At 44.1% G+C, this 23,372-nt stretch overlaps 1 protein-coding gene across 4 annotated transcripts in view; it reads right to left on the bottom strand.

Annotated features, from left to right (window-relative positions):
* AMOT (angiomotin) overlaps positions 1-23,372 on the bottom strand; it is a 71,953-nt gene that overhangs the window by 32,770 nt on the left and 15,811 nt on the right. For all 4 annotated transcript variants that reach the window (XM_081178702.1, XM_081178701.1, XM_081178700.1 and 1 more), the window contains 2 exons: positions 9,321-9,483; positions 3,629-4,522 (listed from right to left, as the gene is read on the bottom strand). In XM_081178702.1, coding sequence (XP_081034828.1) covers positions 3,629-4,464 — 836 coding nt within the window. In that variant the 5' untranslated portion in view covers positions 4,465-4,522; positions 9,321-9,483. The remainder of the gene's footprint in view (positions 1-3,628; positions 4,523-9,320; positions 9,484-23,372) is intronic.

Here is a 23,372-nt window from a genome sequence, read left to right as displayed (position 1 = left end):
TTTAATTCATGCATTGCTTTAAAAACTGTATAATTTTTGTACTGGAAATGCCTTTGGCTGTGTTCAATAAAGCTGACTGTCAGCGCAGCAGCAGTAGCAGTAGCAGTAGCAGCTGGTGGCTCCCTTGCTCAATGGGAGGAAAAGGCACTCTGCATGTGCTCAGGTAAACTCTTTTAATATTCCCACTGGCTAGAATATTGGACACAATTTGCTGACTGGGACAAATAAATAAATTCTGGTCCAAGCTGGGCAGCAATCATATTTCTCATTCCATAGAGTCACAGAATTGAAGAGTTGGAAGGCCCCCAAAGGATTATCCAGTCGAACCCCCTCTGCAATGCAAACTTTTCTGCAAAGACAAAATTTAGAATACATCAACCAACAATCAGAAAGGGAGGGGGGGTCCTTTCCTGCTGCTCTTCAATCTCTATTCAGAGGTATTATACAACTAATTTTAAATCATGCATGCAAACCAAAGCTTAAAACAGAGAAGCAGCACAGAATTCATCCAGCAAAACCCCATCAATGGTCTACCTGCAATCTGAAAAATGCACAGAACTTTTGTTGATATTTGGGACAACTCACATGTCGTATCGTGAAGTGTAGAAGGTAACGGAGTCACTCCTGGATGGGAGAACACGTTTCTTCAGTGAAACAAAGCAGCCGGTAAGCCTAGGCTTACATTTCCAATCTTTGGAGGCACCAGATTTGGAAAAAAAACGCTCCATCATCAATGCCTGAGCCAAAAGCACAGCAAGAATCCTATAGACTCAAGAACACCAGACTCTTCCCTCAGCAAGTGAGGCAAGTGTGGAACCAATGTGGAAGGAAAACGCCTATGCGTCCATACAACAAGAGAGAGACAGACAGACAGAGATATCTCAGTGCCTCTCCAAGAACACATACCAAGGGGGATGTACACGGTCAAGGCAACAACTGACATCAGGCATGCGCCTTCCCTGTACTCCTTTTGGCGAAGGCTAGAAGAATTTTTGTTTAGGCAAGCCTATCTAGATATGTGGAATGCTGAAATGCAATTTAGTTATATTTCAGCTCAATCGTCAATTTTAACTGTATTTTGAATTATTATTTTTGTAAACAAACAAACAAACAAACAAACAAACAGATGCTTGCAACTTTGTCCCATGTCCAGTGTTTTAATGCGTTGTTCTTCTGTAGAATGCTTAGAGATTCTATTTGCTGTCAAGAAGGCAAGAGCCAGTGTGGGGATGAGGACCTGGAAGAGACCAGGACTCAAATCTCACCCACCTACCCACTTGGGCGTGAATCTCATTAAATGAGGGACAGAGCCATGCACACCACACCTTGAGCTCTTTAAGAGGAAAAGGTAGGATGGAAATGCAATGAACAAATGACTGAACTGATTGTTTTATTTTAAACCCTACTCAGCATATCTGGACAATATGTTTTGTGTGCTTCTTACATTGATCATAACAATAAAGATTTGAAGACAGAAAGGATAGTTTATTTATATATCACATTTAGATCCCTTCTTTTTTCCTCCAACGAGCAAAAGGTGGCACACATGGCTTATCCCCCTCCTCATTTAACACCCACTACAATCTTGTGAGGTAGGTTAGGCTATAAGAGGCAGTGACCGGGGCTCCATGGCCAAGTGGGGATTTGTACTCTGGCCTCCCAGGTCCTAGTCCAAAACTTTAACCACTACGCCACACTGGCTCTCAAAGGTTTGAAGGTTGGGCCAGATGGAGCTCTCTTCCAGGTCCTGGAATCCCACCGGACTAGCAAATGGATCTTACTTAAACACTAGCAATGGGAGAGCATCCTCCACCAACCCTGAGGCACCAGGCCAAATTGCAGTGGCGGGACAAAAGGAGGCTATGTGGCAACAGAGGGGAGTTGCTAGAGGCTCTGGAGCAAGAACTATGAGCTGCAGCTGCCCCTGAGAATCTGCCTCACACTGTCTAATGAGAGGGCTGGGCTTGCTGAACACACCACCAGGTTCTAATTCAGACTATATTCAACGAAACCCTTGCTCAACCATGCAGTACACCACAAGAGCAGCCACAGAGAGCTGACAGCATCCTGCTGCAGAGTGTAGTATCTGTTCATGGAGACCAAAAGTTGGAAGTCATGGAAGATGGTACCCTGGAACATTTCCCCGAATCCTCTGCAATGGGCAAGCATTCTGCAGTGAATAAATTGATGTGGCACTTCTGCCCTGGGGGAAGTAAGTTTGAAAGCCACAGACGTCCACAGCAGGAGCCATAGCTAACTGAGCAGTACAGCGTCTGCTCTGCATGAAGAAGGTGCCAAGTTCAATTCTCAATGGGATCCCTAGGTATCTTATGCCCAACACCCAGGAGAACCACGGCCACTCAGTGTAGACCATACTGAGATAGACAGAGCAACAGCTCTGACTATCACAACTTTCTACAGTCTATTATTTTAGTTATCTGCTTAACTTACAAATATAACTGATCTTTGTTATCAAATTCCAGGATGGTTTACAAAAAACACACTGAAACAGTAGTACACAAAAAAACACAAATGCTGTACAACAGTCCCATAGTAACCTCCCTGCAACAATGCCAAACAGAAAACATGTCACTCAAGAGGCTGGTAAAAAGATGAGCAAGTGTTTGTTTATATATATCAGTCTCTAACAAACTCTAAAACATACTCCAGCAGGGAGCCAGAGTAACAAATGTGCAACACCAGCAAAATATCGGTCTCTGGTTGCCACAAGATCTACACTGGTAGTCAATAGAAGCAACCAAGAAGGCCTGATGCACAGATCTAAGTGAATGGGAAGCTTGACTGAGCTGACTGCTGCTAGCCTGAGTGATGGCCCAGTAACTGCTATGCAAAACCACCAGCAGGAGAATTACCACTCTGGTAACCTCTATCCTGGAAGGGTCAGGCCTCTCACATCCCTTTCTGCCTACAGCACTTTTCAGTGACAGGTGCAGCTATCAGGAAGTCCTCTTGTTCCTCCAGCTGTTTTTAAGGAAAGCCAATTTCACATCAGGATGGCTACTGGCCACCATGATGGCCATGTTTTGCCTCCAGTGTCAGAGACAGAAATGCTTCTGAATACTAGTTCCTGGAAACCACAGTAAGGAAAAGGGCTCTTGAGAATCTGGTTGGCCACTGTGAAAACAGAATGCTGGACTAGATGGGCCATTGGCCTGCATCCTGCAGGCTCCTTATTTTCTCTTGATTCCCATTAGCAAAGTACAAAACCGAGACATCACCTGAAAATACCACAAGTTCCCAAGGATGGTTTGTGCAGACAGGTAAGGAAAAAGCCAAGAAGAAATTCTCAAAAGCGCCAGCAAAATACAGTAAGCCCACAACTTATGTGCATTTAACTTGTGCACAATCAGCAGTTATGTGTGTTGCAAGAAAAATTAAAAGGGGGTGGACAGAGTGCAGGGTTCCAGGAAAAATGACTTTGGCAATCCGGCTCACCACTGAACCCAATGTGTCTTGATTATAAGCGATTTTAGCTTTAGGTGTTATCCTTGGAACATAAGCCCTGTGTTTGTTGTGGGCTTACAGTAGCTCATTCTGGGCCCTTTGAGGACCTTGGGCTGATTTGCTCCCTTTCTTTGGTTTCGTGCATGAAAGGCAGGCTGCTTACCTGAAAGATCCATATTCAGGAGGATGCTGGTACCTCATCAGTGGCCCGTCAGCTCGGCCTTGCTGACCCAGACGGTGGTCGCTGTAGAAATGCCCGGGGTCCATCTGCTTACAGCTCATCGGAGGGGTGGGCATGTTTTTGTAGGGGTACTCAGGAGGAGGCCCCCTGTGCTCCATCCCTTTCATATTTGGCTGGGGAGGAGCTGTCACAGAGTTCTTGTAGAAGTCATTGGTCTGCTGGGAGGAGAGTGGGGAGAGCGGGGCGCTTGTGACGGGCGCGTGGGCCTTCACGCCACTGGTGGCCAGAGACAGCTGCATCAGCCTCTCGCTCAGGGAGCGGACGTGCCCTTGCTTTAGGTCCTTGAGTCCTTCATCCTGGTGGACCTTCCCAGGGCTCACACGCTGGACTGTCGGGCGCCCCTCAGTCCTCATCTTCTGGTTGGAGACCCCCGTCACATAAAATGCTGCCCCAACGCTGGCGTGCTGCTGGCCCCTGAAGTACTGGGACTGGACTTTCGCTTCCTCATAGGTTGGGAGGTCTTCACTGTTCTGGAGCCTTGGGGAGAGCTGCTTCTCCATGACACTGTTGTCCATTTGTATTTCCTGGCCCTGGGGCTCCTGGCGGGCAACATGGGCTCCGGCCTGGTGGTCCTGGGGGCTCAGCCCTTCGCTTGGAGCCCCTGGGCTCCCGTTGCTGGCGAAAGTGGGTGCGTTGCCCGTAGCTTGGTGGTGCAAAGCGAGGAGGTTGCGGCTGTCGTTTGGGTTCCCATATCGCAGCTGCTCCTGCAGCAGGCGCTGTAAAACTGTCGTGGCCGTTTGCTCGTCTGAATTCCTCATCTCAACTGCGAGGCCTCGGGGGTGGAATGCGAAAGGGGGCGCGCAGGCTGCCCGTGACCTGGAAAGGAGGGGAAGAAAAGAGGGGATTGTTGGCCTCCATTTTAAGCTGAGAAAGGTGGAAGTCCAGGTGGAGAAGGCAGAAAACCCCATACCTTTCCTTATTCAGGTAGTGGGGCTTAACAAAAAGATTGCCATTAGCACCTTGGGACCAGTTTGTCTGAGACTGCCTTACCCTGACTGCTTCAATCTGTGGCATTAGCACTATTACGGGCACTGCCTGTTCCACATTTGCAAGAAATCAATCTTTTAGTGTTGCTAGACCTATAGTCTGGAACTCCCTGCTTATTGACATCAGGCAAGGCACCTTCAATGCACTCTTTCCAGTGCCTGGTAAAAACATTTTTGTTTAGACCTACCTGCGCAGACATGTAGAATGCTGACACACGTTTTAATCTGTTTTTCATTTATTGCTGCTTTAATCTTTTTTATGTTTATAAGAGTTTTTTTTTTACTGTTTTTAGTGATAATTTTATTGCTTTGTTCCCTTTGTAAACTACGTTGAAGGGTTGTTGTGGGTTGTTTTTTTTTAAATAATCAAGCCATGTCTAAATTTTGTGAAATAATAAATAAATAAATTCAGAGAAAGGGATTTATCTGAGAAGGTGGTCTGAAATAAGAGCCACCTCCCACAAGGAGCGTCAAGAGTCTAGCCATAGGTTTGATTGCTAAAATACAGACAGCGTCTATACTGTCAAGTTCACATCATCATGTTGAACCATGGTTGAAACCCCTCATTTTCAGACATGGCTAAAAAATTCCCACTTTGCTCTCTCTCCCCTCCCCCCCCCCTGCCACAACTCCTGCTATGTTGCCAGGAAAAGGGACAGAGTTCATGGCTGTGCGGTTTCTTTTGGAAAAAGCAAACTTCCAAGCAGTAAGCTCCTTATTTGCTCCTTGTTTGGAGAAAAACAAACCAAAAGCCCAAGTTTGGACATCGCAACAAGCTAGCCCACTGGTTCCCTAACAGTTTTGGCCCATCAGCCCCTTGGTTCCAATAAGCTGGTGCCCATTCCCCACCAACCTTACCTTATAAAGAATGTTATTTAGAATAGCGTTTTTCATGATCCACTAAGGAATATAATAAGATAATAAAATTTGGAACAGTATCAGTTACTTGCACATTTATTCAAAATCCAACAAAAACTGTTCCGCTTAATTGATCCAACCAGACCACGGGTAGGCAACCTAAGGCCTGGGGGCCAGATGCGACCCAATCGTGTTCTCAATCCGGCCTGGGAATCAGCGTGTTTTTACATGAGTAGAATGTGTCCTTTTATTTAAAATGCACCTCTGGGTTATTTGTGGGGCATAGGAATTCATTCATTCATTCATTTTTTCAAAATATAATCCGGCCCACAAGGTCTGAGGGACGGTGGACCGGCCCACGGCTGAAAAAGGTTGCTGACCCCTGAACCAAACTGATGAACCTGATCCAGTGACAGCAGCTTTTCAAAGTCTGAGCGTCATTTACACCCTCAGCGCCTCCTGCTGTCCCCTTGCCTCTTAGAACCCCCTTACATAATCCCACCTCTACCCTTTGGGAACCACTGAACTAGGCTCTGACTTGTTTCCTGGCAGCAGCAGGAGTAGAGAAGGAGCATAGAAATGATTATTAAATGTAAACAAGGTGGAGAGCTTAACACTTTGTTTTGCACTGGGTAACCCAAGAGGAACCAGAGTGTAAACGGATTTTAAGCTCTCCGCCTTGCTTGCTGGGCAAGACTCAATTTGTACACAGGCTCTGGGAGAACTCTCTCTCTCTCTAACCCTCATTCGCTATTTGTGGGGCAGTTCCAAAGGCTTGCCTATATGCAATTTCTGTGATCGTATGCTAGAAACAATTAGAAATGTCATCAATCAATAAATACCAAAAAAATGGTATATGGTTGTATAAAACAATACAAATAAACCAATCTGATTTAACAGCTTAAAACTAAGCAGGAGAGAGAATAATGCCTAACACAGTAAAAAGATTTTTTTAAAAGTAATATACCAATCATCCACACTCTCCAGAGGATGCAATTATTTCTAAGAGTTTGTATCCAAGATTAAATCTTCAAAGATCCAGAGGTCATGGCCACTAAAAAGTCCCCAGTTTCTAGCTGTTTTCTGCAACTCAGGAGCACCCCCTTGCAACCAAGTTGAGATTTCCTGCTGCGAGATTTGGGACTCTCCTCTGGTTGGGTAGAAGAGCCAAAGACAGCCTTTCAGCCCACTCCCCAGGAAGTCTTTTGTGCTGAAGAGGAAAACTTTCAATTGTTGTATGATTTGCATAAGCAAGCAAACAAACTGCTTTTACGCTGTAAAATGGACTACTTCTCTCTTGGGCCAGGAGCAGGAGGTGAGATCTGGCTGATTTTCACCCCTTAAATCACTAACTTTGCAGGTAGCAACTGATGGTATCTTCTGGGGAATTTCAGATAGTCTCTCAGTGTGAGACCCATTGAGGTTTGCAAGTTTTACTTGTGGACCTCTTGCTGTGCTGGCTGATTATTTAAGGGGTTTCTAATTGGTTCTGGTTTTGCTTCTCAAAACGGCTTTAGCAGCAAAGCAGTGCCTCTCTTCTCTTGCTTTGGCTTTCATTTCTTCTAATAATAACATTTTTGCTGGCTTTCCTGCAGAATAACGCCCCCCCCTTTATTTGGGTTCTGCTGTATCTCTTTTTTTTCTAGGAATGCGGGGCTGGGGAGAGAAGACTGGAAATTATGGCGAAAAAGGAAGATTTCTTTTGGGTTTCCCTTCCTGATCTAATAGTCGCCTTTGACTGGACTTAACTGCCCAGGAGTCATTTACCTTTACCTTTAACCTTTCTGTATACCTACCCATTCTGAAGTTTTATTTTGTGTATCTGATGGTGTGTTTGGTATGGAGCGGGGAGTGAAAGTAGGATAAATATTCTTATATCTTGAAATAGATAAGAAAACCATTCTGGTTTAATTCATCGTTCCGGTCCTACCCATCTGTGATAGTGAGTTAGATTTACTGGATGCATGTTGTCTGCTTTTTGAACCTAGGTTTGCAGCATGAGACACAGCATCTTTCTAGTCCTTTCTGGAGATCACAGAATCATAGAGTTGGAAGGGACCCTGAGGATCATCCATAACTGTCAACGTTTCCCCTTTTTAAAGGGAAATTCCCTTATTCTTAATAGGATTTCCCTTAAAAAAAGGGAAGAGTTGACAGCTATGGGATCATCTAGTCCAGCAAAGTTTGCTGATGACATTAAGTTGTACAGGGTTGTTGTTGTTGTTGTTGTTGAACTAAACTGGGTGAATGAGAATTTAAATCACAAGTGTAAAGTGATGCCTGCTGATTCTAACATTACATAAGTTATTAAGGTCTGAGCTGGTGGTGACTGACCAAGAACGAGATCTTATGGTCATAGTGGATGGATCAATTAAGATGTTGATCCAGTTGTGGCAGCGGTAAAAAAAAGGGGGGATTAAAGTTTAGGGATCATTTTGAAAAGGACTGAAAACAGAACTGGCAATATCATAACAGCTTTATACAAGTCTATGGAGCAACTGCTCTAGAAATACTGTTTATAATTCTGGTCACCACATCTCTTAAAGGATATCATAATGCTGGAAAAATTTAGAAAAGGGCATAAAACCTCAATCCTGTTGTCGTTACTCTTGAATATCACATTTCCAGAAGGCATGGGTTGAAATATTAATCTTCTCTCCCCTCCCCTCCCAAGGCATACAAAGGAGAAATTTATAAGATGGTAGCTGAATGGGAATGAGATGCAAAAAATACGGCCAGTGATAATTACAGCTTAATTGTATGTTCAATAAGTGGTGAGATCAAACATGGGAGAAGTGGGGGTTTTTGGGTTGCGGAGAACGATACAGCCTCTTGCCAAGGGTGCAAACAACCCTCGATATGCCTCTGTCCCTGAGTTCAACTGCGACTTAGCTGTCTAAAACCATGTGTAGGTTTATCACATTCTCCAGCTTCTCCAGCAAAGTATCCTTGGATCTTTCATATATAGAGGGATAATTGAGAGACCTCATGGATTGACCTCCATACAAATTTTATCAAACAGGACCGTGCCACCATCATCACAAGAAAGCCAAAACACTGCTGGGATATTTTAGGAAAGATTTCAAAACAATATTGTAAAAAATGAATAGGCTGAATGTGTGTAATTTGATGAGGATCCATCTATTTGTGACTGCTCCTGAAAATATTTTAAGAACCAACTCCTGGATCTGTTGCTAGAGGGAATATTAGAAAACAAATTGCACAGTCCATTTAGCAAATAAATTAGTATTACACACTACTGTAATGATAATGGTGCTACCTTCTTATAATTGGTTTATGGCTTTAGCACAAGTAATACATAAAATATTATTGTCATATCAAGTAGTGTTTCATATTAATCTAGAACAATATGTTAAACACATACCCCCACACCAGTATTTATAAATATTAATTATTCAAATAACTTGTGGTCGGCACCAATTCCTAAAGCTGAATCCTGTTTGTTTGTGGGGTCCAATTAACAATGCTATGAAAAATGTGATATTAAAAATGTGTCACTGCAATAAACTTTTGCGATACGTAAAAAAGAATGCCAAGACACTGCATTTTAAAAGCTCACTCTGAAACCCGGTAAGGGAGGGCAGTGAAGAGCTCCTGGCTCACCCCTGCTCCTTCTGCCTGCGGTCAAACCTATCTTACCGCGGTTGGCAAAGATACAAGCATTTTCCAACAGAGATTTATACAGCCACATGAAAGCTGCCCACAGTTATCTTCTTGCTTGGAAAAGATTGTGGAGGCCTTTGATGTACCTTAGAAAACAAACTTAAATTGGCGACTCCAGCCTTGGCTCTTGCAGCATGAAGTGGGAGTTCTGGTATGAGAGATGACGATAGTCCCTCTTCCTTAGTCAAGAGTAGCAGCGTCCCTTGAAATTTGGGTTAGCTTGGCAATTCCTTGACACTTTAGAAAATTCTGAAAAACAAGAAATGGTGGAAACTGATTAAATAAGGCAGTATTAGAAAACAGCTACTAACTTAACTCTGGAGGCATGGTGAGATAGGCTATGCAACACAGCCCTTATAGAGAAATGAATGAAGCATCTTAGCGTGCTCAGGAACACAAAGGCCAACGGTGATTTTGAAACTGTATGGCCACTGGCCCATGTATATTCAGTGTGCTGGAAAGGGCAGTGCTGCCCCCCACCCACAGCTGCCCACAGCTTCCTCTGGGCAAATCTGTTAAGACAGAGAGTAGAATCGTAGAGTTGGAAGGGACCCTGAGGATCATCTAGTCCAACCCCCTGCAATGCAGGTATATGTAGCTGTCCCTTACAGGGATCGAACCTGCAACCTTGGCATTATCATCGCTCTAGACAACGGAGACATTTAACTGATGTGATCCACTCTAAACTATTTAAAAATTTCATGTTTGGCTGCATTACTTACATGGTATATGCATGGAATGTTTATTGGGGGTTAGGGATAACATATTTATGTTTGTTACGTGTACTTTTAGAAACTGAAAAATAAAGTTAAGAATTGTTGGGATTTTTTTTAAGGAAACATTCCTACTTTCATCTGGGCCATTTGACAACACTGCATCCAGTTCTGACATGCTTGATTAAAATGCTGCATTAAAAATATATTATTTTAAGCAAAAGGAAGTGCAGTAAAGAGCACCTATTTCTAGGTAAAGAAGCACACTTTCTTCTTAAGTTCCGACCCTAAGGGAAATAAAACTGAGCAGATCAGAATCCGTTAAAATTACAATCTAAGTAAGATGAATGCTGCCAGTGTCAGTGCTGACACAAATACAGATGCTTCAGGTTGCGTTTTTTTGGGTTACGGACCGCCGAAACCTGAAGTACCGGAATGGGTTACTTCCAGGTTTCGGTGGTCGCACATGAACAAAAGAGCTAAATTGCGCTTTGCGCATGCGCAGAAGTGCCAAATCGCAGGCATGGGTTGCGAACACTGCGGGTTGCGAATGTGCATCCCACACGGATCACGTTCGCAACCCGAATGTCCACTGTAACGCACAAGAGCCTTTCCGGACACCCCCCCCCAGTGGCCCATAGCACCCCAGACAATAAAAGAGCTGACTTCAATGCTAGAGAGGCACGTTATCTGTAGGGCAAGGGGGCTGGTCTCCCAATGATAACTGCATTAGCCTCTCTCCATTGCACTTAAATTATTAGCAGTCCAGCAGAAAGAACAGAGTGCCACCAATGACTCAGGTCCTGCTAGAGAGGATCCCGCAAGGCATCTGGGTGGCCATGTGAGAAGAGGATGCTGGACTAGATGGGCCACTGATTCAGCAAGGGCTCTTCTTACATAATTACAGAAGCCAGCAGAGAGTGCTCTTATCCTCAGATCCTGATTGTGGACTTCTCATTGGGGCATTTAGTTGACCACCGTGAGAAGAGGTCTCTGGGCTAGATGGGCCATTGGTCTGATCCCACAGGCTCTCCCTCTGTTCTTATGTATTTGTCACTTGCAACCAAAAATGAAAGCTATGGGAACAGGCAGCCGAGCCTTGTGCAACAGGGGTTGTTTTGGCTGGCAGGAGTGCATCCGTGTGTGTATGCAAGCATGTGATAACAGCAGCTGTTTCTGCAACGTGAAAGGATTTTGGAGCATGTTGTTTGTATGCATTTGGTCTTTGGAGGAAGACCAATTCACCAGTCCTCCTAACACCCTACTCTTCTGCCAAAATTGATCAAGGATTTATTACAAAACTCTCTCTGTGTGTGTGGGGGGGGATGGGGTGGGGTGGGTGGGTGTAATTTGGTTGCATAACCCATTTGAGTTGGACACCCCTTCTCTACATTCTAGCAAATTGTGAGGAACAAAATCAGTAACTAAAGGACATAGGTTGAATGACAATATGCCATTGTTTTATTTCTTATTCAAATATTGAGGGAGACAGTCACTCAGCACCACCAGAATATGCAAATGCCTGGCTCATTTAAGACTTTACAGAAACTGTTCTGAATAATGATGGAACTCTGAACTATAGATATGCTATAAAGCAAGATGAGTTGGCGGAGGATGCTGTAGATGGGACACTGCCTTGAACCCAAAGGTTCTTCTTATTTTCCTAAAACAGATCTCCTCCTGCTAGATTTCAGAGGGATGTACCAGTGTTTGGCACTCTGCTGCCCCCCCCAGATGTTTTGGACTGCAATTCCCATCAGCCGCAGCCAGCACAACTGCCGGGAAAAGGCTTCCTAAGCACATCTGCCAACAAACATTCCAGCAAAGGTAAATCCAAGTCTTAGAACAACAGAAAAGCAGAACCTTTCTGGCATGTTTTACAAGGAGCTTACTAAAACCATTCTTACTTCAGCTGTCTATTTTTTTTAAAAAAATGCCCAAAGCCACTCACAACACAAACATAGTTAAAATAACAAGCAGTGAAGGGAAATACAAGGGAAACGGGGGCGGGGGACAGATTCAGACTGCAATACAAAGACTAAAACCTTAACAGAGCAGCTGGTCAAATATCTGCTGTAAAAGAAAAGTCCTCCTCTTGCAACAGAGGACCACAAGAAAGGAGGGCCAGGCAGAACCCACTAGGAGAGTGGTGGCGAACCTATGACACGCATGCCAGAGAGGGCACTCATAGCCCTCTCTGTGGGCACGCGCGCAGTTGCCCCAGCAGGGCTGAACCAGCCTTCCCTCACTCAGCGCTGGGGCCGCCAGAGCAGGAGGAGAGGGTGGTTGCTGTTGTGGCAGTGGCAGTGGAGGGACACAGTGCTGGTGGGCGGCAGGTGCCTGCTTGCTTGCTGCCCAGCCTGCCTTCACTCACCAGGAAAATTAAGTGTGGCACTCAAAATGGAAGTTATACTCAGAACAGAGCACATTCGGCTTCCGAAAAACGTTCCAAAACCAGAACACGCATTTCCGGGTTTAAAGTGCTCAGGTTCCAAGTAGTTTGAGAACTAAGCTGTTCAAAAACTGAGGTACCACTGTATTTATTTTTCCCAATTTGAACTGTATTTATTTTTCCCCCAGTGGTGATTTTCTTGAGTCAATATGGGAGTACCCCTAAACATTTTTTTAGAAAAATAGCACTGAGTTATACCATAAAATTATATATCAATGGAAAGAAAATTTAATGAAGAATGTAATGCAATAACTTTTATGAAGGATGATTTATTACAACAGCAGTCATAAAGAAGAAACATGAAACACACAGGGGGGGAAATGAGATATACAGGTTAAATTGCCGTGTTGGCACTTTGCGATAAATAAGTGGGTTTGGAGTTGCAGTTTGGGCACTTGGTCTCTAAAAGGTTTGCCATCACTGCACTAGGAAGACAGTTCCACAGGCTTGGAATGGCCACAGAGAGAGCCCACATCCCAAACAGACACACTGCTCAGATGCTGGTGGGATGCAAAGGGCAGCCTTTCCAGAAAATCTTAAGGACAAGTTCATCAGGGGAAAGAGAGTTCTTGAAGAACCCTGGTCCCTAGTCATTAATGATTCAAAAGGTCATAGCCCCCATTTCGGATTTTGGCCTGAAAACAGACTGGGAATCAGTGTAGCTGTGGCAGGTAGCGAGTCACAAGCTCCTCAAAACTGGCTGTAATCAGCAAACTCCTTGAAGTTTCCAAAGGTAGCCCGACTTAAACTACAGTATGACTGAATCTCACACAGGGTGTCAGTTCATAGGGTTCTATGTATACATGAAAATCGCATATACCCAAACCCCTGGAGCTGCCCCAATGCCTAGTTTGGGAGGGGAGAGATAGCTCTCTGTATTCCCAGAGCTAGCACACTGAGCAGGACTTGCCCAGAAAGTAGTGCAAAGAGCTTAAAACCTCTTTTCACACAGGGTGAGCCCAAGCAGACCTGGTGCAAAAACGGCTTTTAAGCTGTCCACTTTGTGCAATTTCATCCAGCACGCATGTGGCTGAAACTGTGTAGGTTGAATGCGTGTTAAATGCGCAGAAGGTGCAATTGGTTGAGGTGAACAAAGGCATGCGTGTTACCATGCCCATGACTGCATCCAATGTTACATTCCCAGGCTGAGCACCAACTATGGTATCCAAGTCAGAGCAGGCTGTTCACCTTGGCAAGGAGACTGTTTTGCAGTGGGGATTCTATGCAGTCACCTTCAAAGAAACACACACACAGGCCAGATGGGGTACCTGAATAGAGGAATGCAGCTGTGACAAAGTAATCTGACTCCACCTTTCCAACCTTTCTCCCCCTAGCCTGCTGAGGTACCACAAATCCTAAAGTGAAGGCTCCTAAGTCTTACTGTTAATTGCTTCTGCCAAGCTGTAAGCAGCCCAAATCATTTTTTTTATTAGAAAGAAAGAGGGGTTTTATTTGTATTAGACAACGTGAAAGTCTATTCCTGACTCTTCGCTGCCATATTCTCTCAGTGTCAACTGGATAATCCCATTTACTTGTTCCACATGCTGTTGTTTTAAACAGACACACACTTCTCTGTTCTCCAGAGTACACTTTGGTCACCAAAAACATTCCACAGATCCTAGTTTTCAATCTTAAAAATCTATTTAAGGGGTGGTGGTAGAGGAGATTACTTCAATGGGTGGAATCAATGAATATTTACAAATAAGCCACAATGCCCAGGAATTCCACTCTCATGCTGACTGGGATGATTAAGATGACAAAGACTGGTTCCTGACTGTATGACCAAGTTCAAAATCAATTACCTCCAAAGTCATCACCATTTTCTGCAAGCCTAAATTCCAGCAATATTCAATCGATCGACAGCAACAGCACAATTTTACCTGCCTGCATCAGTCCAAGGTACTCCTTAGTGTAATGACCCACATGCTTAAAAGTCATGCCTCACACAAGCTTGTAGTCCCTAACCTGATCTTATCTCTCCTCCATTTTATTCACCATCCTACTCTTTCATTCTTATTTACTTATTTTTGCTCACCTGTTCATTTTACTGATGTAGTGTTTTCCTTTATTTCTCCTTCCTATATATATATTGTCACCCCATTTCCTCCATTTTGCATGGTTATTTCCTGGCTGGGGCCCTCAAGAAGCAGGCCACAGCACCTTCACCTCATATCAGAGACCCTGTAGGCATCTCACCCTGCTTAGACCTGCAGTGGTGCCTCATCAACAGGGAGAGAGTGTCTGATGGTCACGTCAACCAGAGCTAGGGAATGGAAACCAGAAGACATGATCCATTGCCATGGGACTGGAAGAGTATCAAGGGCATTTGAGGAATGGGTTCATGTTTTTGAAGCAAAGGTGTTGTTAATGGAGCACAGTGCCTGGGGGGCAGTCTCTGGAGGGCTACAAACTCATCCTACAACCGCTTCAATTATCCTAATTCCATGCAGTGCACACTTCAAATGTCAAAAAGGCCACTTGAAAAATATGGAATGAAATAAGCAAGATGTAAGTGATCACATGGGGGATCAAGTACTTGCAAATTATGCCACATACTACTTCCAGAGAGTGCTGTAAGCTACTGGATTTTTCGCTCCATAAGATGCACTTGACCATAAAACACACCTAGTTTTTAGAGGGGGAATGCAAGGAAAATATTCTTTAAAGGAAGCGCTGAGCAGAGCCTGTATGCACCCCAGGCTTTGCTCAGCTCTCCATTTCACAAGCCACGTGGAGCGTGTGTGCGGTGCTTGCAGGCTTTTCCCCGAGGAGGGAGAAGGGCAGCCCATCACTGACTGGCTGCCCTTCTCACTCCTCGGGGAAAAGCCCCCAAGAACTCCACGTGGCTCTTTAAAGGGAGCGCAGCTCGGGGGCTTTTCCAGGAGACGGGGGAAGGGACTGAGGGGCTAAGCCAGAAGCTAGAACCTCCCTCTCGCTGTTCTGGGTTCTTGGGATAGCCGTGCAAAGCCTCCTCAGGGCAGCGGGATGAAGGCTCCCACTGCCCTGAGGAGGCTTCACACAGCTATCCCAAGAACCCAGAACAGCGTGAGGGAGCGCTGTGCAGCAATCCCTCTTGCTGTTCTGGCTTCTGGGATAGCTGCGCAGCCTGCATTCGCTCCATAAGACGCACACACATTTCCCCTTACTTTTTAGGAGGGAAAAAGTGTGTCTTATAGAGCGAAAAAGACGGTATTTGTCAGATTGTCAGCTGCAACTGAAACAGTAACAGGCACATACAAGTGCTTCTCCTCTGCTTGCAAAACTAAGAAAAGTGGGCCACAAGATTTGGTGTAACCTGCAATAACTTGCCCTGGAAAGAGAGCCCAGCCAAGAAATTAATAGGGAAATATTCCTAATTGGAAAGAACAAGTTCACCTCCTTTTGCGGGGAGGGTACCAGGGCAGGCCTGCCCCTATGAGTAATCCAATGTTAGCCATAATAAATAAAACTAGAGGGCTCAAAGGCTTGGGCTAGTAGACTATTATTTCACAGTGGAAGGTTCATACTATTCTCAGAAGGCTCTCATTATGTTTGAAAAATGCAGGCACCACACAAGCATCCACCTGAGTTGCAAGAGGAAGAAAACTGTGTTGACAGTCTTATGAGAAGTCTCTGAGAATCAGAAGCATTTCTTTGCCCTCAACCCAGCAGTAAACCTCTGAGTGTACACCACACTGAAAGCTATTCCTGAAAGAACCCCCCTTTAGTAAAATGGGGAAGAGTTGTGAAAGTGAATCCATTAGAAAAGGGCTGGGCAAAAAGGACAAATGCTCAGTGTCCTGTTCAGCCTGAGGCATCACTGTCATCAGGCTGTGCAGTACATAATGAAAACTTCAAAAGGTGGCTTCTGCCCAGAACTAAAAATTCCCATAAGCAAACAACAGAGATCAAAAGCAGAGGGGACAGAAATCCTAAAGGACCCAACTCAGAGCCTGTGGAACTCTTTGGGGTTTCTTCAAGTAACTAAGACCCTTGAGGTGGAGCAGAAAAAATAGGAGCATGTTGACAGGAGAGTGAAATGACCAGGAGGAAGGCATGGAATGGAAAGCTTGGCTAAGAAGAATGTTTACAAAAAAACGATTTTTCAGCTTTCTGTATAACTAGAGTTAAAAGTCAATTATACTGAAGTGTACACAATTGGTTCCAATTAAGTAAATACAGTGACAAAGAAATGGGCCGCATTGACAATTATGCTGCTTTAGCTACCCCTATCCCAGTTGCCTACCAACTGTGTCTCAGGTGATCACACAGGTGTGGCACCAAGCAGGTGCATGGACAAGGGCCAGTATTACACATCCTCATTCCAGAGAGTGAGAGTCACCCTCACCACCACCTCCTGTTAATTAGAAACAAGAAGTGAGACTGCGGGAGACATACACATATTCTTAGCATGAGCTCAGCTTCCCAGCTCCTAAGGCAACGGAGTCGTACAGGCGAAAGGCATAATGGAAATTGCTCCTATGACCCGGTGATGCAAGGCAAAAGCTCATTTTCAGCAACCACTTGCCATTTTAAGAAAGGAGTTTAAGCTGTAACCGCAGCCCATGTGATCAATTGAAGTTCAAAACTGGAACACCAGAACACATTCAGACAGAAATAAAAATAAAAATAATCTAATAATAATAATTTGCTTGGCCAAATTCTCCAAAGTGAACCAAACACAGTATGATCACATGTGATGTGGGGAATTCAATTCCAAGAGTTCTGCATATACACAAAATTCATGTATACCCAAACTCTTTGAGCCACCCCTGTGGCTAGCATGTGATGGGAAGAGAGAGATTCCCCAGCACTCCTAGACCCTGTGTGCTAAGTGGGCCTTGCCCAACAAGCAAGGCAGAGAGCTTAAAAGCTCTTTCCAAGCCAGGAAACCCCAAGTGGACTTGAGATAGCTCACTCTCTCTAGAGCATGAGACCATTCATCTCTGCGCCATGGGTTCGAGCCCCATGTTGGGCAAAAGATTCCTGGTGGTTCCCAAAGCTTTTCAGGCAGTTTCATAAACTCGCCTCCGCCCTATTATTCATAATAGCAGTTCTCACTAAGCGACCCACTAAGGAATAAAATTCAAAACCGAGACAATGAATTGCACCTTAATTCAAAATGCAATTAAAACTATTCTGTTAAATTAATTCAACAAAACGGATGAACTTCTGGTAGTCATTAACACCTCCAGGGACCCCCCCGCCACACCCTTGCCTCTTAGTGCCCCCCGCCTTCGTAATCCCACTGCCTCCCCAGTGCATAGATGTCAACTTTCAGATTTGAAAATAAGGGATCAGCAGCCTCACCTGTTCCGGGGTCAGTCTACGGGATATCTAACAATCCAGGATAGCAGCGGGAAACAGTGCTGGAATAAGGGAATTTCCCGCAAAAAAAGGGAAGGTTGACACCTATGCCCCAGTGGGCAGCGCTGCCCACTTGGGAAACCTAGATAATATTTACACACCCATTGTGAAAGTGCTAGGCAGGCCCAAAAGCCTACCCAGTACAGTTCTACTCCTATCGCAAGAGCCAGTGACCCAACACAAGCAGGAATTTAGGAGTTATAGTTCAGCTCCATTCCTTTTGCTTTGCTCCTTAGCGATCCGGGTCCTGCTCTTTCCTCTCTGTTGTTAGAAGCCCCATCCCACAAATATCCCAAGAATGCTTCAACGTCATCTTCATTTATTTGAGTGGTTTTTGCCATTCCTCTGCTTATTTAGCCCAGGCCTCTCTTTCTGCTCTGGGGTCCCAGTTAATGAAAACCACATGAGATCACAATGTGAGTTTGCCTAGTGCTCAAATCAATGTCATCTGCATTAATGGGGGGGGGGAGCATTTTTTAGCATATCGTTTTTAACAAGGATCGAAAATGTCAAGCTGCAGTGCGAACAGAAATTAGATAAGCGCACAAATTTATCCACCTATCCATGCCCCCTCTCCCCTGTCCCAGCCACTGTAATATACTTTTGCAGAAATGCCAGCTGAGATGATAATTGTGCTTAGCACTGAAAGCCCTTTTATTATGGCCGAAGTGCTTCGCAGTATATTATCTCACTAATCCTGACAACTGCTCTGTAAGGGAGACCAATATTATAATTATTGTAGATGACCTGCTGATAGGGTGGCCCTTTGTACATCGCCAAAAAGGGAAAAAGAGAAGAGGGTGCAGATTTACATAAAATTTGCATGTGCTAATTACAAAAAAACCCCACAATTTTTGTAATAATAGCTATGATCTGAGCAGCAACACACCTTAGCTCTGCTGTGAACAGGTGACCTGTGTTGCTTACTCAGCCTGATGCCCAGCTGCAAACTAGGGATCAGGCCTCCCTGATCTCTCCTTTTGGTGATCTTTAAACTGGATTCGCAGTAGATAGCCTTGCCAGACACACACAAAATGTTTGTAGAGAACTGACCTCTGTAAAGTAAGACACAGGGCTGCTCTGTCAGGTGAGTCAAAGACAGGGCAGGAGCCTAGTCTTAACTAAGGCCCCCAATGAGTGGACGGCAAAGGCAAGGTTTGAACAGGGGACACAAGTTCTCAGCCACTATTAGCACAGGGTGGCATTTAGGTTGGCCCTAATGTGGTGAATGGATTCTTTGATGACTCTGCTGGATTTGGTCACATAACTCTCAATTTTCAAATTTATATTTGTGACCTAGTTTTTACTCAGCCCTTACACCACCGTGAAGTTGTAGAACTGAAAAGCAGGATACACACCCTGTCTCAAGTAATCAATTACTTGTTGCAGTCTCCCCATGAGTAGTGTGCGTATCCCTTGCCCAGGGTATGTGAAAGGGTTTCAAAGGGCACACAGCAGAACTTTTTAATTTTACTTTATCGTAGTATAACTCTTTATTATATACTAATAAATTGATGCCACATATTGTAATTGGTCCGGTCTAGATAAAACAGCACAGTGGTACCTTGGTTCTCAAACTTAGTCTGTTCTAAAACCAAGGTGTGCTTTCCTATAGAAAGTAATGCAAAACGGATTAATACGTTCCAGACTTTTAAAAACAACCCCTAAAACAGCAATTTAACATGAATTTTACTATCTAACGAGACCATTGATCCATAAAATGAAAGCAATAATCAATGTACTGTACAGGGTGGATTTGATTTAAATCAAATCAATTTAAATCACGATTTAAATCACTAGTCAGTAAGGCTTGATTTAAATCATTTTTTTTTACAGAAAGATTGTTTCTGGTATAATCTTAATATTTACAACCATATGAAGGTTTCATTTTTGAAAAAATAAATTTTCAGAGTAGTTTTTACAGTTATATCAAAAATTACTGATTTGATATACTATTAGAAATACATAGACAGATAATTATGAAATTATGGTGAGGTTTAATAAGCTAACTGTTTATATTTGGACAATATTTCTGCTGTACTTTTTTGGAAGGAGAAAAATAATCATTTCCTTAATAACCATTTAAACAATTTATTTAACTGGTGATAGTCATTGTTTGGATGAGGGCTTTTTGAAAATACTTTTTTTTTGAAAATATTTTGAAAATAGGGACAACATTTGCCCTCCTCCAGTCTGGAGGGCCAGAAAGTGGGAGAAGCAACAAGAGGAACAGAGGAACAGCCATTTTAGATCTGGTCCTAACCAGTGTTGATGACCTGGTTAGTGGGGTAGAAGTGGAAGGATCATTAAGCGCGAGTGATCATGCTCTTCTGAAGTTTACTATACAGCGGAAAGGAGCAGCCAAGCATACTAGGACACAATTTCTTGACTTTAAGAAAGCCGACTTCATAAAACTTAGGGAAGTGCTGGGTGAGATCCCATGGACAGTAATACTAAAAGGAAAGGGAGTTCATGATGGCTGGGAGTTTGTTAAGAGGGAGATAGTAAAAGCACAACTTCAGGCAATACCAATGAGACGGAAACATGGAAGGTGCCTAAAGAAGCCAAGGTGGCTATCTAAAGAACTTTTAACTGAGTTAAGATTTAAAAAGGATGTGTACAAAAAATGGAAAAGGGGGGAAACCACCAAAGAGGAATTCAAACAAATAGCCAGCACATGTAGATACAAAGCACAGAATGAACTCAGGCTTGCTAGAGAGGTTAAAAGCAACAAAAAAGGCTTTTATGGGTATGTCCGTAGCAAAAGGAAGAACAAAGAAACAGTGGGGTCACTCAGAGGAGAAGATGGTGAAATGCAAACAGGGGACACAGAAAGGGCTGAACTCCTCAATGCCTTCTTTGCCTCAGTCTTCTCCGATAAAGAAAACAATGCCCGACCTGAAGAATTTGGAGCAAATGATTCAGCAGAGGAAACACAGCCCAGAATAACTAAGGGGATAGTACAAGAATACTTGGCTAGTTTAGATGTATTCAAGTCTCCAGGGCCAGATGAACTGCATCCAAGAGTATTAAAAGAACTGGCAGATGTGATCTCAGAACCACTGGCAGTCATCTTTGAGAATTCCTGGAGAACAGGCGAAGTCCCGGCAGACTGGAGGAGGGCAAATGTTGTCCCTATTTTCAAAAAGGGGAAAAGAGAGGACCCAAATAATTATCGCCCAGTCAGTCTGACATTAATACCAGGGAAGATTCTGGAGCAGATCATTAAGCAAACAGTCTGTGAGCACCTAGAAAGGAATGCTGTGATCACCAATAGTCAGCATGGATTTCTGAAAAATAAGTCATGTCAGACTAACCTGATCTCGTTTTTTGACAGAATTACAAGCCTGGTAGATGAAGGGAACGCAGTGGATGTAGCCTACCTTGATTTCAGCAAGGCATTCAACAAGGTGCCCCATGATATTCTTGTAAAGAAGCTGGTAAAATGCGGTCTTGACTATGCTACCACTCAGTGGATTTGTAACTGGCTGACTGACCAAACCCAAAGGGTGCTCATCAATGGTTCCTCTTCATCCTGGAGAAGAGTGACTAGTGGGGTGCCACAGGGTTCTGTCTTGGGCCCGGTCTTATTCAACATCTTTATCAACGACTTGGATGATGGACTCAAGGGCATCCTGATCAAATTTGCAGATGACACCAAACTGGGAGGGGTGGCTAACACCCCAGAGGACAGGATCACACTTCAAAACGACCTTGACAGATTAGAGAACTGGGCCAAAACAAACAAGATGAACTTTAACAGGGAGAAATGTAAAGTATTGCACTTGGGCAAAAAATACAAGATGGGTGACACCTAGCTTGAGAGCAGTACATGTGAAAAGGATCTAGGAGTCTTGGTTGACCACAAACTTGACATGAGCCAACAGTGTAACGCGGCAGCTAAAAAAGCCAATGCAATTCTGGGCTGCATCAATAGGAGTATAGCATCTAGATCAAGGGAAGTAATAGTGCCACTGTATTCTGCTCTGGTCAGACCTCACCTGGAGTACTGTGTCCAGTTCTGGGCACCACAGTTCAAGAAGGACACTGAGAAACTGGAACGTGTCCAGAGGAGGGCAACCAAAATGGTCAAAGGCCTGGAAACGATGCCTTATGAGGAACGGCTAAGGAAGCTGGGCATGTTTAGCCTGGAGAAGAGGAGTTTAAGGGGTGATATGATAGCCATGTTCAAATATATAAAAGGATGTCATATAGAGGAGGGAGAAAGGTTGTTTTCTGCTGCTCCAGAGAAGTGGACACGGAGCAATGGATCCAAACTACGAGAAAGAAGATTCCACCTAAACATTAGGAAGAACTTCCTGACAGTAAGAGCTGTTTGACAGTGGAATTTGCTGCCAAGGAGTGTGGTGGAGTCTCCTTATTTGGAGGTCTTTAAGCAGAGGCTTGACAACCATATGTCAGGAGTGCTCTGATGGTGTTTCCTGCTTGGCAGGGGGTTGGACTTCATGGCCCTTGTGGTCTATTCCAACTCTATGATTCTATGATTTTAACAATTTCCGCAGTCACTCACTCAATCAATCAATCAATCAATCAGTAGCTGAACTGGGATCCACGCAGTCCCAAAAACAAATTAACTGAAAAAGCCTCAAAACAAAAAAATGCAAAATAAATAGCAAAAACAAAAGCACCAAATATAACCTCCAAATATCACCACAGAACACTGCAATTGGGAATGGAACTTGAATTACAATGGGAGGGGGCACAAATTAGCAGCGCAACAGGAAATCACGGAAACGGAAGGCTTGAATTAGAATGGGGGGATCCAAAATAGCAGCGCAACAGGGAGACTCAAAACGGAGCATGTTCAGCTTCCGAAAAAAGCTCGAAAACCGGAACACCTACTTCCGGTTTTGCAGCGTTCGGGCTCCAAGTTGTTCGTGAACTAAGCTGTTCGAAAACCGATGTACCACTGTATTAATAAAACTACCCCCGAATTACCTTACCTAAGAAGAGGCATGGCAGTAAGACTAAACTCTCAAAAGGGACTGACTGAGTCAGGACACTGCAGATGCTGTCTAGCTTCCTCCATCTGCACAATCTCTCTCCAATAGGGCTGGGCGATATCCGGTTTTCAACACTGTGATATATCACCAGCTATACATTGCAATACACTGATACATCACGATGTCTGAAGTAAGGATGGAGCTACGTAGAGGCATTGACTGGCTTCACGGTTTTTCCTGCATCATGATTGCCAAGTCAAAAATTATGAAACTGATGTCACAATATGGACTTCATACCAGCTTTGGACGATATATCGCCTGGCCCTACTCTCTTGACATGCCCATCCCAGCACTATCAAATACTGGGAGTTGACCTGCTTGCCCTGGGATGTTTCACCAGTTGACACCTCCCAGTCTCCTGAGTCTAGGAAGAGTACTAATATGACCTGGGTGTGCACTCCTGTTCTTATCAGGATCAAGTAGTTATGCATAGAGAGAGAGCCAATGTGGTGTAGTGATTCAGAGTGTTGGACTAGGACCTGGGAGATTGGGATCCCAGCCCTCTCTCAATCTTAATCTAGAGCTCACGGACCTCCAATGAAACTGAATATTGGAAGATTTAGAAAAAATAAGAGGAAGTTCTTCTTCATGCAGTACATAGTT

The sequence above is a fragment of the Podarcis bocagei genome (genome assembly GCF_964188305.1).
Source record: "Podarcis bocagei genome assembly, chromosome: Z".
Lineage (NCBI taxonomy): Eukaryota > Metazoa > Chordata > Lepidosauria > Squamata > Lacertidae > Podarcis > Podarcis bocagei.
This window is presented reverse-complemented; position numbering and strand designations above follow the sequence as displayed.